At 43.3% G+C, this 16,422-nt stretch overlaps 1 protein-coding gene across 1 annotated transcript in view; it reads left to right on the plus strand.

Annotated features, from left to right (window-relative positions):
* The window catches only part of PRELID2 (PRELI domain containing 2), a 374,305-nt gene that overhangs the window by 132,848 nt on the left and 225,035 nt on the right, over positions 1–16,422 (plus strand). The window contains exon 3 of the mRNA XM_085618122.1: positions 9,817–9,890. Within this exon, the coding sequence (XP_085474248.1) occupies positions 9,817–9,890 (74 nt within the window). The remainder of the gene's footprint in view (positions 1–9,816; positions 9,891–16,422) is intronic.

A 16,422-nucleotide genomic window follows, 5' to 3' on the forward strand; every position in this document is an offset into this window, starting at 1 on the left:
AAACATGCTTTTCACATAATGGGACTGTAGGTGCCAGCACAGACAGGACCAGGCACATGGTGTTTGGGCTGCACGCTCAGTAGAGGCAGGTTAGTCCTGCACGGGCCTTCCTGTGGGCAGCTGTTTGGGTGTTGTGGTTTGGCCTGCTCCACAGGCCTCCGCTCCCTGGCCTTAAGATCACCTCATCCCAAAATGGCACTGTCTTGCGAGGCTGTATTGTATGTCTTTTTTGCTGCTTCTACCACATTTACAGCATGGGCTGCGTGCTTCAGCTCTGCAACAGCGCTCACTCCCCGAGTCATTGTGGTTTCAATGGCTGGACTTGTTTCCTAGTCCTCTGGAGGCTTCAGAGGTGTTGGGGTCATACCTTCTGCATGGACGCTGACCTGAGTTACGTCAGGTCTGGCCCATTTCTTGGTCCCCTCACTGTTCAGGACCCCTTTGGCCCTGGCAACTGACTGCCCAGTCACAGGGTGACCTCCTCCTTTCTACACAGCGAGTGGTTTGATCAAAGGTCTGTTCCGGAGATCGCTAATAAGTGGGAAATAAAGTTAGATTCGATGGGCGTGCTAGGTTTATTTTGTACAAGGTCAACACCCGTCTGTTTATATCAGGATGTACAGATGTGCACAGCGCTGGTGTCTCCCATCTCTTGGGCATCAAACGAGTGGATTCGGCACCTCTGGAAATGTGCTGCGTTTCCACGCAGTGGGACTCTGAGCTGGCAGAATGGCAGCAGTCACTCAAGGGGCCTGTACTAGCACTGCCTGCAAATATGCTAATGTTCCTGATTTATAATGGAGACTGACACTTTTTTTTTTAGCATATACGTTATGTACATATTTGTTCGCTTCTATATGACTTGTTCTTCCTTGGACCTCTGTTTTGGCATGAGTGTCTGTTTTATCTTAGCCAGCTGGGGTGGATCCCTTATTCCAGCTTCCCTCTGCTGCATGTCGCAGCTGTGCCCTGCTGCATTTTCAGCGAGGTCCTGATTGTGGCGTAGTGGTAGGAGTCTCTGTTTTTCTAATACAGAATATTTATTTAAATTATTGCCAAATATCACTCGCTTTTGCTGCAGCAGTGTTGTAAGAACACGATTAATGTTTGGCAAACCTCTGCTATTCTAGTTTTTCCCAATCTTGTTCATGTTGGTGGAATTCACTATCTGATTGTATCTTCCTGTTCGACCCTACGTGATGCAAGAGGTATTCTTGCTTGTATATACGTGCTAAAATAAAATCTAGGGAATATATTTTCCCCATTCACGTATACTGAAGCAAAGGCAAGTTAAGGCAGGAGACACCTAAAATAAAGCCATTTGTGGCTTCAAAAATGTTAAGTGAACTTGTCACAATGTATACTTGCATCACGCCATTGGTGCCCTTGCTGTTGCACATTGATTTTCGGCAGAGGTTCTATGAACTATACTGGGCATCCTGTGGCCGCCACGCTTTATTAGCACACAGATATCTAAGCTACCTGTAGAAGTCCCCGTGCCTTTTCCGGCACGATCATGCTTGTGGATTCTGCCCGCTCCTAGGCTGTAGCTCCCTTGCATGCCTATGGGCTGTGAAGTCTGGTACTCTCTTCTCTTCGGCATCACCTGGTCTTTATTCCAACTAGGTCGATTTTCCAAGAACTTGTACCACAGTTGCCTTGCGTGGGAGCCTCACTGCTGTCACTGCCAGGGTGATCTCAGATTGAGATCCATGGAGGTCTGTTTGCCGATGGGTCTGATCTACTGCTGGTCTCATCGTCAACTAGGTGCTGTTCCACGATTTCAAGGTCTGCAGTGTGGTCGTGTACTCGTCCATGCTCCCCCGATCCCAATTTGTGACCTCTGCCTGTCTTACCTGGGCCATGCCAGTCACCATCTCCCTTGCTTTCTTCTAGAGTGCCTCTTTTTCCGATGAAGGGGTTCTCAGGGTGGTGAGGTTGGCTTCCGGTCTCCATCCTCTTGCTGCCTCTATAGAGTGATGATGTTTGATTCCGCTTTAGGGGACATCAATGTCTGTCCTGGGACAGAACAAAGGTCTCGTCTGCTGCTTCATCAGTTGCCTTCATGTTTTTTAGGTCTCACCTGACCCAGTGCATGTGCTGGACTGGCAAGACTTTTTGTGAGGGCTCAAAAAATGCTACCATGGCGAGCCTAGAGCTACAGTGCATGTGCGCGGGCGCTCACTTAGGAGCAGAGGCTGGCAAACTTCGTCATGCTCATTAAGCGCCTGTGATCACTTTCACTTTCGCCCACGATCACTTTCACGGTACCCCTTTGATGTTCTCGTTCAAAGAACATCAAACATCAAAGAACATGTTGTGTTAATGCTTTGCTGCGCCTGTTTGACTTACAATGTGCTTTCTCTTTCCACAAACTCGATGTTTGTGTTCCTTTATTTTGAGATGCTTTTATGTTTTGTGACTTAAAGAACATTAAGGAAATGTTACTGTGAAACTGGACAACGTTCACAGTGTTTATTTCTGATCGCAGCGGCTGCTTCATGTCCATTGCACCATTCAGGGAGTCCTTTCATTGGCGCTTTCATGAGAACATGAGGAGGAATCCGGAAACTTTTGGCACATTCTCTTTAAAAGCACAGCATGTTTGCGACTGGTTAATCGATAAGACCTATGTAGTGCTTTAGATCTCAAAGCGCTATGATGGGTGCAGCAGTTACAACTCATGAAATATGGGGTGCAACTCACAAGGAGGGGGCAGGTTTGAGTGCACATTGGCTGCAATCAAACTCTTAAGATGATGGGCTGTGTTTATCCATTATCAGCACTCAGCCTTCGCTAAGTGATCTTGTTTGTTTTGTTGTTGTGTTAATGCTTTGCTGTGCCTGTTTGACTTACAACGTGCTTTCTCTTTCCACAAACTCGATGTTTGTGTTCCTTTATTTTGAGATGCTTTTAGTATTACTGTCACACACACAACCACACACACACAACCACACACAACCCCACACATAACCACACAACCACACACACAACCACACACACAACCACACACACACCACACACACAACCACACACAACCACACCCAACCACACATCCACACACACACCCACAACTGCACCCAAACACACAACCACACACACACACAACCACATACACAACCACACACACACAATTATTATATATTATTATTATTAAATTTATAAGGCGCGACAGCTACCCAAAAAGGGTTTCCCGGCCCCAAGACGGCAGTGAAACAGACTAATGAGGTACACGGGAAAGATTATTGGTCGAAAAGCCAGGTCTTTATGGATCTTCGGAAACAGGAATAGTTAGTTTCTTTGTGAATGGTGAGTGGCAAGGAGTTCCAGAGGGAAGGGCCAAGGTAGGAAAAGGATCTGCCACCCATCCTGGCAAGACGAAAGCGAGGGATCGTGAATTTCTCCTGCGTGGAGGAGCGAAGGTGACGTATGGGAATGTAAGGGCTAACAAGAGAACGCAGATACGGAGGCGCTAAGCCCTGTCTTATCTTAAACATAAAACTTAATGCTTTAAATTTTATGCGACTAGCCACTCCGAGCCAGTGCAAATCACGAATGTAACCAGAAATGTGCGAACTTCTAGGAATTTTACATAGAAGTCTAACTGCAGCATTTTGCACAAGCTGCAGCTTACGGGTTACAGTCTTATTTGCACCAAGTAACAAGATGTTTCCGTAGTCCAGCCTTGAGGTTATGAGGGCATGGATCACGATTTTTTGAGTGGTAGGGGGTAGCATCCAAATGATTTTACGCAGCCATCTCAGGATGGCAAAACATGTTGCTGCGACCCTGACGGCCTGTTGGTGCCAAGACAGAGTGTCGTCAATGTAGACGCCCAGGTTACGCACATGACTAGAGGGTGTCGGTGGGGTACCCATCTCAGTAGGCCAATGAGAGGGACCCCAAAGGTCTTTCTCCTTACCAAGTATTAGAACCTCTGTCTTGTCACCATTAAGTTTAAGATGGTGTTTAGCCATCCATGCGGCGATATTAGTCAGGCCATGTTGAAGGTTAGGTGTTGAATGGGAATCCGAGGCAGAGAGGGAGAAGATGATTTGTGAATCATCTGCATAGGAAAAAAGAGTGAGGCCAGCTTGATCGGCTTTATCTGCAAGAGGTCTTACATAAAGATTAAAAAGCAGAGGACTAAGTATTGAGCCCTGAGGGACCCCATGGGGGAAGAGTGAGTGTCAGAGTTGTTAGTGGCTGAGAAAATTTGGAAAGTACGACCACTCAGAAAAGAGATGATCCAATCAAGAGCAGAGCCTGCTAGGCCCAAAGATTTTAAGGTTTTAATAAGTGTAGAATGTAGTATGGTGTCGAACGCTGCGCTGAGGTCGAGTGAAACAAGCGCCATTGTTTCTCCACAGTCAAGATGGTGGCGGATCTTCTCTGTGACGCCTAGGAGGGTAGTTTCCGTGGAGAAGTTGGGCCTAAAGCCGGATTGGGAAGGATGAAAGATATTATTTTGTTCGACGAAATGGGCAAAATGAGAGTGAATGTGTTTCTCTAAAATCTTGGGAAAAAATGGCAAAAGTGAAATTGGGCGGTAGTTGGACAGAATGAGGGGATCAGCAGATGGCTTTTTCAATAAAGGAGTCACCATAGCATGCTTCCAAAGAGTTGGAACTACGGATTCACTGAGAGATGCATTAAGAACATTCAGGACAATATGCATATGGGAAGACTCTAACTGTTGAAGAATAGAGGGAGGTAGAGGGTCGTTGGGTGAACCGGATTTTATTTCTGTTAGAATTAGATTGAGGGATTCCATATTCAAAAGGGGCCAGGTGTCAAGACAAGGAGCCATAGTAGTAGGCGCAATCGGTGACCCGATAGTAGGCTGTTCCTGGGTATCTTGATGCAAGGAGTTCTGAGCAGTAGTAAAAAATGGTATAGTAGAAAGGCTGCTATCAGATTGGGAATTCTCAATAGCAAGGTGGATTTTCTCAATCTTTTGTTAAAAAAATTGAGCAAGATCCTCGCATTGGTCACTTCCCAAAGGGGGAGGAACAGCTAAGTTTTCAGATCCGGCGAGCTTTTTGACCATGCTAAAAAGTGTCTTAGAACAGTTTGTAGCCGAGGTGATAGAGTTTGAAACAAATATAGCCTTGGTTGATTTACATAATTTGTGATGGAGTTTTTTTGCTTCAATGTATGCTGTCTTAAGTTCTGGCAGATAGTCTCTCCTCCATTTGCGTTCTAGAGACTTACATTTAGACTTTTCAATTTTTAAAATATCATTGAACCAAGGTGCCGGAGGACGATGGTTAGTGAATTTTTTCTGAGTGGGAGGGAGGCAGGAGTCAATGGCATTTGAAATCCAGTTATGAACATTATTGGAAAATGATTCAATATTAGAATCTGGTAAAGGACTATTCAAACGTAGGGCGTCGTTAAAAGCATTCATGTCAAGTTTTTTCCAATCTCTTTTGGTGGTCTTCAAAGAATGAGATAGAGATATGGATGAAGAGGGAGCTTGGATAGTGAATGATAATAGAAAGTGGTCAGACCAATGAATGGGTAGCGCTGGGTCACAATGAAGACTAGGAAGGTTGGAAAAGATGGGGTCGAGGAGATGACCAGCTTTATGAGTAGGACCTGAGTTACATAGAAAGATATTCATAGCGGCAAGATCAGAAATAAAATTGCTACAGGTGACATTGGCAAGATTTTCTAAATGCAAGTTAAAATCGCCGAGCATTGAAAAGTTGTTAGCATTCATGATCAGAGGGGTGAGGTAGTCCGGAAAAGATGTGGCCCAAGAGTTAGGCGGTCCAGGAGGACGATAAATAAGAAGGCCAGAAAAAGTAAAATGGGGGGTAAGGTTAAGCTTGAATAAGGCGGCTTCACATTGAGGAATGTCTACCGTAGTAAATTTACATTGAAAATTAGTTTTGTGGATAATGGCGATGCCGCCACCTGGGGAAGTCAATCTATCTTTTCTAGAAATAACATAATTGGAAGGTAAGGCTGCTGCGACATCTGGATCTGAGCTATCATGGAGCCAGGTCTCCGTGAGGAATAAGGCATCAGGCTTGACATCATAAAGGAGGTCAAAGATGTCGAGTTGATGTTTTGGAAGAGAGCGACAATTCACACTAAGGACGGAGAAGGCTGTCATAGTATTCCTGCGCGCGGAGCAACCAGTAACAGAGAAATAGCGTCCGGGACAGATATCTATTGTATCGTTCATCACTGAGCAGCAGGTGCAGTCAGGTTTCTTAGTAGTACGAAGGGCTAGCAATTGTTCTGAGGTAAAAGTTCGTTTTTTCGGTGCGTGCAAGGGGTGAGGGCCAGGGTTTATGGCCCTTGGTCCCGGTCGGGCGCAGACGGGCTTGCCTTTGGCGCGCCTTCGGCGCGCCCGCTGCACGTGTCCGCTGCGCGAAGTAGCTGCCATGCAAATAAGCCCTTAGTCAGGTGACCGAGGTCACGTGATGTGCCCCGCCTCCCCTCGCCTCTAGCCCGGAAATGGAAGAAATGTCACCGCGATCTCCCTCCACAACAACCGGGAGCACCCGTGGTGGAACGGGGAGGATGCTGTATAAGAGGGGCATCAGAGGTAGAGAGGTAGGTAAAAAATAGCGTTATGTATAAAGATAGAGTGCAAATTTCTATGTTAAGAGGCAGAGATTCTATCAGTGCAAACAGCAAAAATACAGTACATAATTGATTAAAAATTTAGATTCGTATTTAAAAATGCGGTACCAGCAGAAAGTCTGTCAGTTGAGGCTAGATTCACAATGTGCGTACACACAACCCCCCCCCCCACACACACACACAACCCCCCACACACAACCACACAACCACACACAAACACACAACCACACACACACAAACACACAACCACAAACACACAACCACACACACACAACCCCACACACACACACACAAACACAAACACACAACCACAAACACACAACCACAAACACAAAACCACTCACAACCACACACACACAACCACTCACACACAACCACTCACAACCACACACAACCACACAAACACACAGAATCACACACACAAACAACCACACACACACAACCACGCACACAACCACACACCCACCCACCCACAACTGCACACACAACCACAACCACACACACAACCCCCCACACACACACCCCCCCCCACACACACAACCCCCCCCCCACACACACACACAACCACACACACACACAACCACACACACACAACCACACACACACAACCACACACACACAACCACACACACACACAACCACACACACACACACAACCACACACACACACACAACCACACACACACACACAACCACACACACACACACACACAACCACACACACACAACCACACACACACACAACCACACACACACACACACACACAACCACACACACACACACACACAACCACACACACACACACACACAACCACACACACACACACACACACACACACACACAACCACACACACACACAACCACACACACACACAACCACACACACACACAACCACACACACACAACCACACACACACAACCAACCACACACACACAACCACGCACACACACACAACCACGCACACACACACAACCACACACAACCACAAACCACACACACACACACACACACACACACAACCACACACACACAACCACACCAAGCATTGGCATAGCCAATAGGTCTCACCTTTGGGACCTTATAAGTGTTTACCCACGCAACAGTTGATGTGGTTGCACCAAGGATATTGTGCTGCGTAACTAAATAGTTAGAAGGTCCCAAAAGCGAGACCTATTGGCTATGCCAATGCTTGTTATAACTTGTATTGCCCTCCTTGGGTCATCACACCCCAGCAGGCTCAATGACATATAGAGTGACGCTACAGATACTGATATCGCCGGGACTGATGTCTCAGCCCCATGATACCCCTCACTTTATTATCAATCAGCGTATTTATCGAGTCTAATGTAACCCGTTGCTGTGTGCGTTAGATGTGAATGTAAATGTGTATATATAGTTTATATTCATATCTAAACCACACATTCACTCTGTATACTTGTAATGTCTATAACTGCAAGCAAGTGAATGTTTTAAAACGTACATGAATTTACATTTAAAGGGTAAAGAGTGAGTTAACAAATACATAGTCATTTGCTTAGTGGGAAATAATTAAGGTGCACACCTGCCGTGCAATTAAACATTAAAGCAGTATATTTATTACTCTATTTAAGAGCTCCGCACTCCTAAAACGTTATCATTCACATTTCAGACTGATAAACTGAATAGCAGCGATGAGTAATAAAGCTGAATCTAATTATTTCTAACACATTTAAAAATGCTCCATGAGGTGTGTGATCATGGTCTGTATTAATTAACACTCAGAAGTAACCTAACAGTAGGCACAATATAGTTAAAAAATACGCGCTGTTTTACGATTCATTCTACTTTTGGTAAATAAAGTACGTCAACAAATAAAAGATAATTGAGCTTAGATATTAAATGTCTCAAAGCGACCATCTGTGTACAGAAATCACCATTCTTTGTAGTTAGCTGCTTCAAAAGGGGTCTGTGAGGAAGGCTAAAGGTACACTATTACTTGTAAACAGCGACCCGACAGAGACTCGGAACGCACCTGGTTGCGAATCCCCATAACCAACCAAACGTACTTTGTAGTTCGTTTTTAATTTTGTTAGTTTTTATTCAGCAACAAAGAGATATTTTGTTGTTACTGCATTTATATCCTGCAGTTAAATGTTTGCAGTTCCCTTTGCAGGGAAAAGCTCCAACAATCTTTCTAATAAGAGCAAAGATGCTGCCAGGAGGATAAGACGCCTTGTGACTCCACGCTGTTGGTGCGGTCGAGTCTGCTTGAGCACATGGACCTAACTTCCTATCAACCTTAATTCTGCTCTCAAAATAGTGGACTGTCATCAGAGAGGGAAACACATCATCCTCGTACCTACGCTAGGGATAATAGTCTGTTCTGTGCCTAAAGAAAACTAGGTTTTTAAACTGTAGAGTTCTGCAACTTGTTTTTCAACGAACATGCTTTTTTTAACAGTTTTTCGGCCATCAATTCATTTTGAAGAAATAATTTTCCAAAGATTAATTTTGAACAAGTTTGGGAATACCTCCTAGTTAATAACCCAACTTATGAGCTACTTTTATTTACGTCTTAAAAACCAGGGGAAGGGAGATGTGGAAACAGAAGTGCTCAGATGTATACTGCAAACAACACAATGTTCCTGGAGAAATTATTTATAGATTTCTTTTATGTTGGTCATTTGATCCTAATGTACTCTCAATAAATGCAAACAAAAGCAGGAGCGTACTGTTTCACAAAAAATATTGGTATATTGCATAGAACCAAAAAAATCAATCAATCAATGCACAAGCATTAATCAACTCTAACGCCCCAACCCCACAAACAAGATCATCCAATAGCATAATTCAAATGTCTTAAGGCGTAGACTCCCCTTAACTTGAACAGGTTCTTAACTCCACAGTCCCAATTATAAGTCAATTTTTTTTCAGAATATTAGGGACTCATCAGCAATATAATGACATTAGTACTGTTAAAGAGAAGGAACAGTCAACGTTTCGGTCTCAAGAGGCCACCAGTTCTGCGAGATTTGCTTGCTTTCGAAAAGTGGATGTGTTTATAGGCAATGAGGCCATGAAATTCTTGCATGGTGGTCTACAGTCCTAGTTTACTTTCTGCGTTGGGATTTTTGTTATATTATTTTTGACGAAAATTTAATAAATATATAAAAAAAAGTTTTCATCTTCAAACCAATCCTTCATCAGGTGACTGGTGTGTTTTCCTCCTTCAGATGTGTCCACTGGTGTCATCTACAGAAAGAGGATCGCCACCTGTAATAATGTTATTCCTGAATTTCTCAGAAAGGTAAATTTGTTGTCTGTTTCTTCGGGGGTTGTGTGGAAAGAAACAGAGCACTTGGGTGTGAGCATTTGAAATGCTTTGCTACTTTCTCTTTAAATGCTACTTTCAATAGCTGAAAAACAGGAAGCCAAGGTAAGACACGAAAATGTGTTATCAGACTTTTATTGATTCACAGCAGACTGGATTCCAAATGCAGTGACCGGCAAATTTAATTCTAGTGTACATTGTTTTATCATACATTAAAGTAATGCACCCGGATACCAGTGGGAACTATGATTGGACAGTCTCTTGGGGTAACCTGTTAGTGGCCGAACCATGTCCTTGTCTGATGGTGGCTTTGAACCTCTTTAAGGACTTCTGCGCCCTCAAAGCCACCTTTGACTGAACAGTGCGCCTGCAGAGTTGGGCAAGGCCCTAGATTGTGAAGGTGAAATTTGATCATACAGTCACCGCCCTGGGTTCACTGTTGTGAATTAACTGCAGCCTTTTTATGAGATACTTGGATCACTGCAGAAACGCGGTGGTGCATACGCCTAGCTTAGCCAATCTGAGATCCCTTGCTACTGACATACATTCTGCGTTTCTCAGTGAGTGCTGTATCCCCTCGAAATAGGGAATCAAGAATGAATGCCTTGCCCAATGTCACCCAGGTACCATATGCAGAGCTCCAAGATAAACAATTGTGTGTGTGATTTTTGGCTTCTATTTAGTGATATATCTTTAGTAATATGAGCTGATCATTTATCACCAAGAAGAATTCGGTTACATGGGTCCATGTGCATCCATTCAGACTCCTCCTTGCAGGGTCGTACAAGTTAGGGGACTTGGTCTCTGCAGTTGTATCCTTGTAGCACTAAAAACTATTTGGTGTGGTCAGTGGGGATCAGAAGCTGTGCTGTAAAGAAAACCCATCAATGTTTTTTTCTGTGCTGTAGAATGGTTCTTTCATGTGAAATGTTGAAGGTGAATGTTAGGGCCGGTGGAAGTGGAGGTTGATTGCAGAGGTTTCCCTGCTCTTAGTGGGCATATTACATGTGACTGGACCATGCCTTCTTTTTGTCGCCTGGCAGTTCTGGACAGCAGGGTCGATATGAGTTGCATAAGGCTGGCCTTTGTCTAAAGTGGCATGGTGGGTGAAAACAATGTACTGGAACGCGTCCTCAGAGTTCCATTGGCTGAAATTAATTCAAGCATTCTATCCATTATCTTATTGTTGTTGCAGTTGGCATGCTAAGTGAGATGGGTATTTCCAGACCTGGATCCCATGCTCACAAGTTACACCCTGCTGATGAGCCCCATGTAGGGCGAAACCTGTATGGGTTTGCTTGTGGTCCCTTCTTGGGGTGGCCTAATGAGCAAGTCAGGACAGATTGTTCATTTCTTTGTGGTGCTGGGTAGGTACTGATTTGCATAACGGGCCTTTGTCTAGAGTGGCACGGCCGGTGAAAAATGGATTGGAATGCGGCTGCGAGCAATTGCCAGTGGTTGAGATTAATTCAACTATTCCATCTATCATCTTGTTGCTGTTTTGTATCCGAGCACATGTATGCGGCTACTTCATTTGGTGAGAAGCAGAACCCGACTTGCTTCTGGATACAAGACACGAACAGAGGACTGTTGGTCCCACCAGTCTCATGGCAGTTTCAGGGCAGCAGTTCTTTGAAGACCAGGAAAAAAGCTTCTCTGAGGCACATTTTTAGCCGCTGAGTGGGAAGTGTCCAAGGAGCTGCCCGAGGAAAAATCACATCCTTGCCTATAGGAAAGTTCTGGGAGCAAAACAAATGCGAGGGAAAGAGGAACAAATAAGAGAGACTGAGCTCTCTCCCTCTCCGAATTGCTTCTGATGATTATTTTGTGGACAGGAGCTCGGCATGGGCAGTGATTCCGTGTTACCTCCTGAATATATGCAATTATGTGTGTAGAGTCTGTGTTATCAGCTGACAGTATCTAATTGTGTATGGATGTAAAGGTGCTCATAGAGATAGGCTACACTTTGTTACACTAACGGTGTGCCTAGAGTGTTATTTGCCTGTGATTACCTTGAAGCTTCAGCTGGTAATTGCCTGTTATCGAATTTGATTTGATCTGAATGTGTTTGCCCTTTGGGTAATCCTGCATGGGATACTGATTTCCGAATCGATTCCCAATGTTCTTTTATGTAGATGGTGTTTGGTTGTCGGCAGTGCATCTCTTATTTCCTTTGGGTGTGTGTATAAGTTTGGCCATTTATGCAGAAGGTCAGTCTCCCTTCAGCCATGGGTATGATGCACATACCAAGCTTGGTCCCATGTTTTTACACAGTTGCTGGCACCTGGCAAATGCTGCCAAGGGCCAATGCAGTTTGCATATGCTCTGTGATGGTGACACTAGTAACATGTGGACTTTTGTGCACCGCTGATTCTCAAGCTGTGATATTGTGTATCAGACTGGCATCCTTTATCTGGTAGTGGCTGTTGAAAATTGCGGGGTGTGCACCTCTGCGAGGAGAAATGCACTGTGCTTGTGCCAGTACCTATTGATCCAGCGCAAAGGGGTACATTTACATATTCTGCTTATGTCACAGATTCTTATTCATAAAAGGTTCATTCATACATTCATTGGTGGGGCCCATAACACCAACACACGTCACATTCACACTAACTCACCTGAATCTGTACACAGGAGGAGGGCTGCTGGACAAGTGGGTACCTTATTACCTATCAGGATTAACTTCTTACTACTTTATGTACACATTTTATACAGTTTCCGAAATCCTGACCTTATCATCACTGTTTGGTCGATGGACCAACTAGTTGGACTGGTTGATGGTGAATTAGAACTAGCTAAAACATTTGATATTTCCAATAATTGATTTAAGAACCACAAACTCCTTTATTATCTCAGTTTTGTTTATCTAAACATTAATCGAACTTTTAAATCTTGCATTTACTGACTACAGCTCTTTATTTATTTAAACTTTTATATTTATTAAAGAGAAAATAAACATTTAGAAATTACTCTTAGACATAGATTTAAGAAAAATTCAGTGTCCTTTACCCATAGACAGATGACGATAGCTTCAGCAGAAATTCAGCAAAGTCCATACATCAATCCGGACTACGGATCAAATCCCACACTCAGACTGATAGCATAGAATAAAATTTGTATTTTTGAAAAAGGAACAACCAACCAACAAGAACTCCTTCTTAAAGAAAATTTAACACAAAGACAAACGCAACCACGAAGTTATTTCCCCTTATTCAACGCCAACTGCGACACTAACTGCAACCCCAGCTCCAACACAAGCGCCCAATAATGACCGATGAGAGTTTCTTTATACCCTTTTTCCCCTTACTTCATACAAGATATGGCAACTTTAGGGGCAGACCAAATGTTCTGATTGGACAGTTTGTGGTTATCAATAGTTCATTACACTTTTCCTAGTGCAAACTGGTTCTCCATGGTGACTTGGCACAAGGGTTCACAAATTAAAAGTTATTTTTCAGTTTTCTCAGGCTAGAACGGCAAATGTATCTTTTCAAGGGAAAAGGGTCCTATTGACAGGTTCAGGTCTTTTCCCAAGTTCCCATTCGAACATCTCCTGGCTGGCGGTCAAATCCCCAACACATTGTCCTTGGCAGGGAACACAATGTCAGGAGTTCAGGTCACCACATGATCTCAAGAGCCGTCTGGGCATGCGCAGAAATCATCACGCGCACATGGTGGCATCTGCTTCAGAGAACGCCATGTTGGTACTGCGGCCTAGTAGGCCTGAATGTTAACTTAAGCAAAAATAAACATAACAATTAAAATGTAGAAGTGAAAGTTCTAATGTTTAAAACCCACACTAATCCCAATAAATATTAGTATTTCCCTAGCTGCAGCAACATTTAAAGAGATAATACTTACCATAGAATAACTTTAAGCCACCAGACAATCGCAAAGCAATATAAACCATGCAATTTCACTATTTTAACACAATCTAAGGTTAGTTCGCGTACCATTGTTAATTATTTAACTTTGGCATGCAATTAGCAATTTAGTCCCATGTGTATTTATGGTTATCAAGGTGTAAAAGTTGATTAGTAACACGTTCACTTCAAACAGGTTAGGTAAATTCATTTTTAGTATGATTATGTAATTAATTTCATGCAAATTAGAGGAGGTATACACAATTCTGTTTTCCCTGCTCCATCACTATCATATGCTTCATGTACCTCTCATGCAAATAATAGTAAAAAGCATTGCATAAGAGAACACAGCTGTTTACAATTATTTCAAATTGATTTTTTACTTCAAACTGTGTTCTTTCCGCTGGTGAATTAAAAAAAAAAAATCTCAAGCATACAACACACGCACACTGAAGCATTCCCTTGAGACAAATAATCATATTCCCTTGTGATAAATAATCGTTCTTTGATCCCAGCAGCATGAATTACCGAAAGAATTTCAGGTTCATATTTAAGATCGAAACCAATACAAGTAAAAGAAAGAGAGATTGGGGTAAAAGAGCAATCCAGTTAGGGGGGTTAAAATAACACAAATTGAAACCTTAGAGATACACTAATGGAAAAAAAAAGGTTTGATTAAAGAGATGATATTTTCCCTAGCAAAATCAAAATTTTATTTATTCCGGGCACAATTTTATTGATTGCAGATTTAACAAGTGAAGTGTTGCATACCTTTACAAAAATAAAAACATAACATGTCCAGTCATTTTGCTGTTGCTCTTGCAACTTCATTAAATCTTTTTGGAACTGATCTATACTTAATGTCTCGAAACCCGCTTGCAAACTCAACAGAATTAACGGTACAACTTTTCCTGTTCAGCTGTGAATAGCAACTCTTTCCATCATCCAGAAGCCTGCCTGTCTGTCTCCCAGCCACAGTTCCTGGACCTTCAAAACATGGATCATAACTTCTTTACAGTGTTGGTCATTACAAGAGTTCCTTCGTCCATACTCCTTTTATGCTTCTCGTTCCTTAACACCCGCTTCATGTTAGTTGACTCAATATGTCGGCCCCTAGGCCCAATGATGCACATTAGAACGTTTTGCTTCACCTGATAGCCTAAAAGGCCAAAGTAAAGGAGTTTGAAGGGTTGAAACTTGACTATTTGCATCATCGCTTCTTTCTGTTAATGGCTCACCTATGCTCCATGGCATTGACACTGCTCTGTGGGGCAGATGCACCTTTTCTGATATCAGGCAACTGAATGACTGAAGGAATCTTTTGAGACTCCCATTCCATAGTGAGGTGCATGGACCAGATCACAAGAGGTTGATGCAAGAAGTGATTTCAAGGGGTACTAGAAGGAGCTTTTGACTTCGCATATGCACCTTGCTGTAATGGTAACCAAATTACTCTGACTGTAGTACGCTTTCTAGTGAGGCTGAGATGTCTTGTGGGCACTGTAATAAACAGTTCATAGGGGATAATTATTACAAGGTGGCCACATTCAGATTTATGTGAAACCGTTCACATATGCCCAGTGGTATAGATAAGATGGATTGATCATTCCCCCCTACGAGCTTTATAGCATACCTAAATACTCTTTATTCTTATGAAGTTAATAAAGACTTGCAGACATATATTCTACACTTGTACCACAATATCAACAGTGCATGCATCATCACTGGTGTAGGTAGGGCTCCAAACACACATCTCCCAAAGCACTGCACAGATCCCTCTTTGTGAAAACAGGGAACACCATGCACAGAAAACTATCCCTCTATGAAAGGTCACAACATCAGAAAGGTGCCATGCCCTATAAACCTCGGCCACCTTACTCAGCACAAAACATATCTACTACTCAAACAAGAAAAACAAACCTTAAAAACAAGAACTAGAAAAGCCTTCCACCATACAAGAAACAGCAGTTCATCCTTGAGATAACTCTAAGCTAAATCATCAAACTGTAAAGTCAGCACAGCCAACATCCTGTCAGGCCGACCGAGGTGAAGCACAGGCCGGATACACCAAGGGGGTTAGCCTGGTCAAATTCTTTACTTTCCAACTTGGTCTCCAACTCCTCGGAAATGTTTTTGTAGTCAGCCCTGCAGCTTTGGAATCAGGAGTGCTTCTCCTTCTTTAGTTCCTGATGCAGGTAAATAGGAGGTCAACCACATGACCCTTGAAGAGCAGTTCCAATCCCTGGGTGCCAGCAGGATTCAGGAGATCTCGAGTCCTTGTGTGAGCCCTCTCCTTTCATCTGGAGTCATGGGGTCGGGAGTCAGGAGTCCAAAATCTTCTTCCAGCAGGGATGACTTCTTCAAATGGAATCTTTCTGGGGCCTGGAATGAGAAGGTGGTGCAGGTACGAGATTTATCATATGCATTAGCCAATGGCTGGATACATTCTAGCATTCATTCCTTTTGTGTTGTATTTTTTTTTATTTAAGTAAAAGCGTACAACAGGATTTCAATGCAATACATTTAGTAGTGAACAACATTGAATGGCACAGTTGCATATAAATGGGGGGAGGGGTGGGAAGGGAAGAAGGAAGGGATGGCGAGGGAGCGTCGGGAGTGCAAGAGGGAGGCGCAGGTCATTAGCG

This window comes from Triturus cristatus, chromosome 7, assembly GCF_964204655.1.
Source record: "Triturus cristatus chromosome 7, aTriCri1.1, whole genome shotgun sequence".
Classification (NCBI taxonomy): domain Eukaryota; kingdom Metazoa; phylum Chordata; class Amphibia; order Caudata; family Salamandridae; genus Triturus; species Triturus cristatus.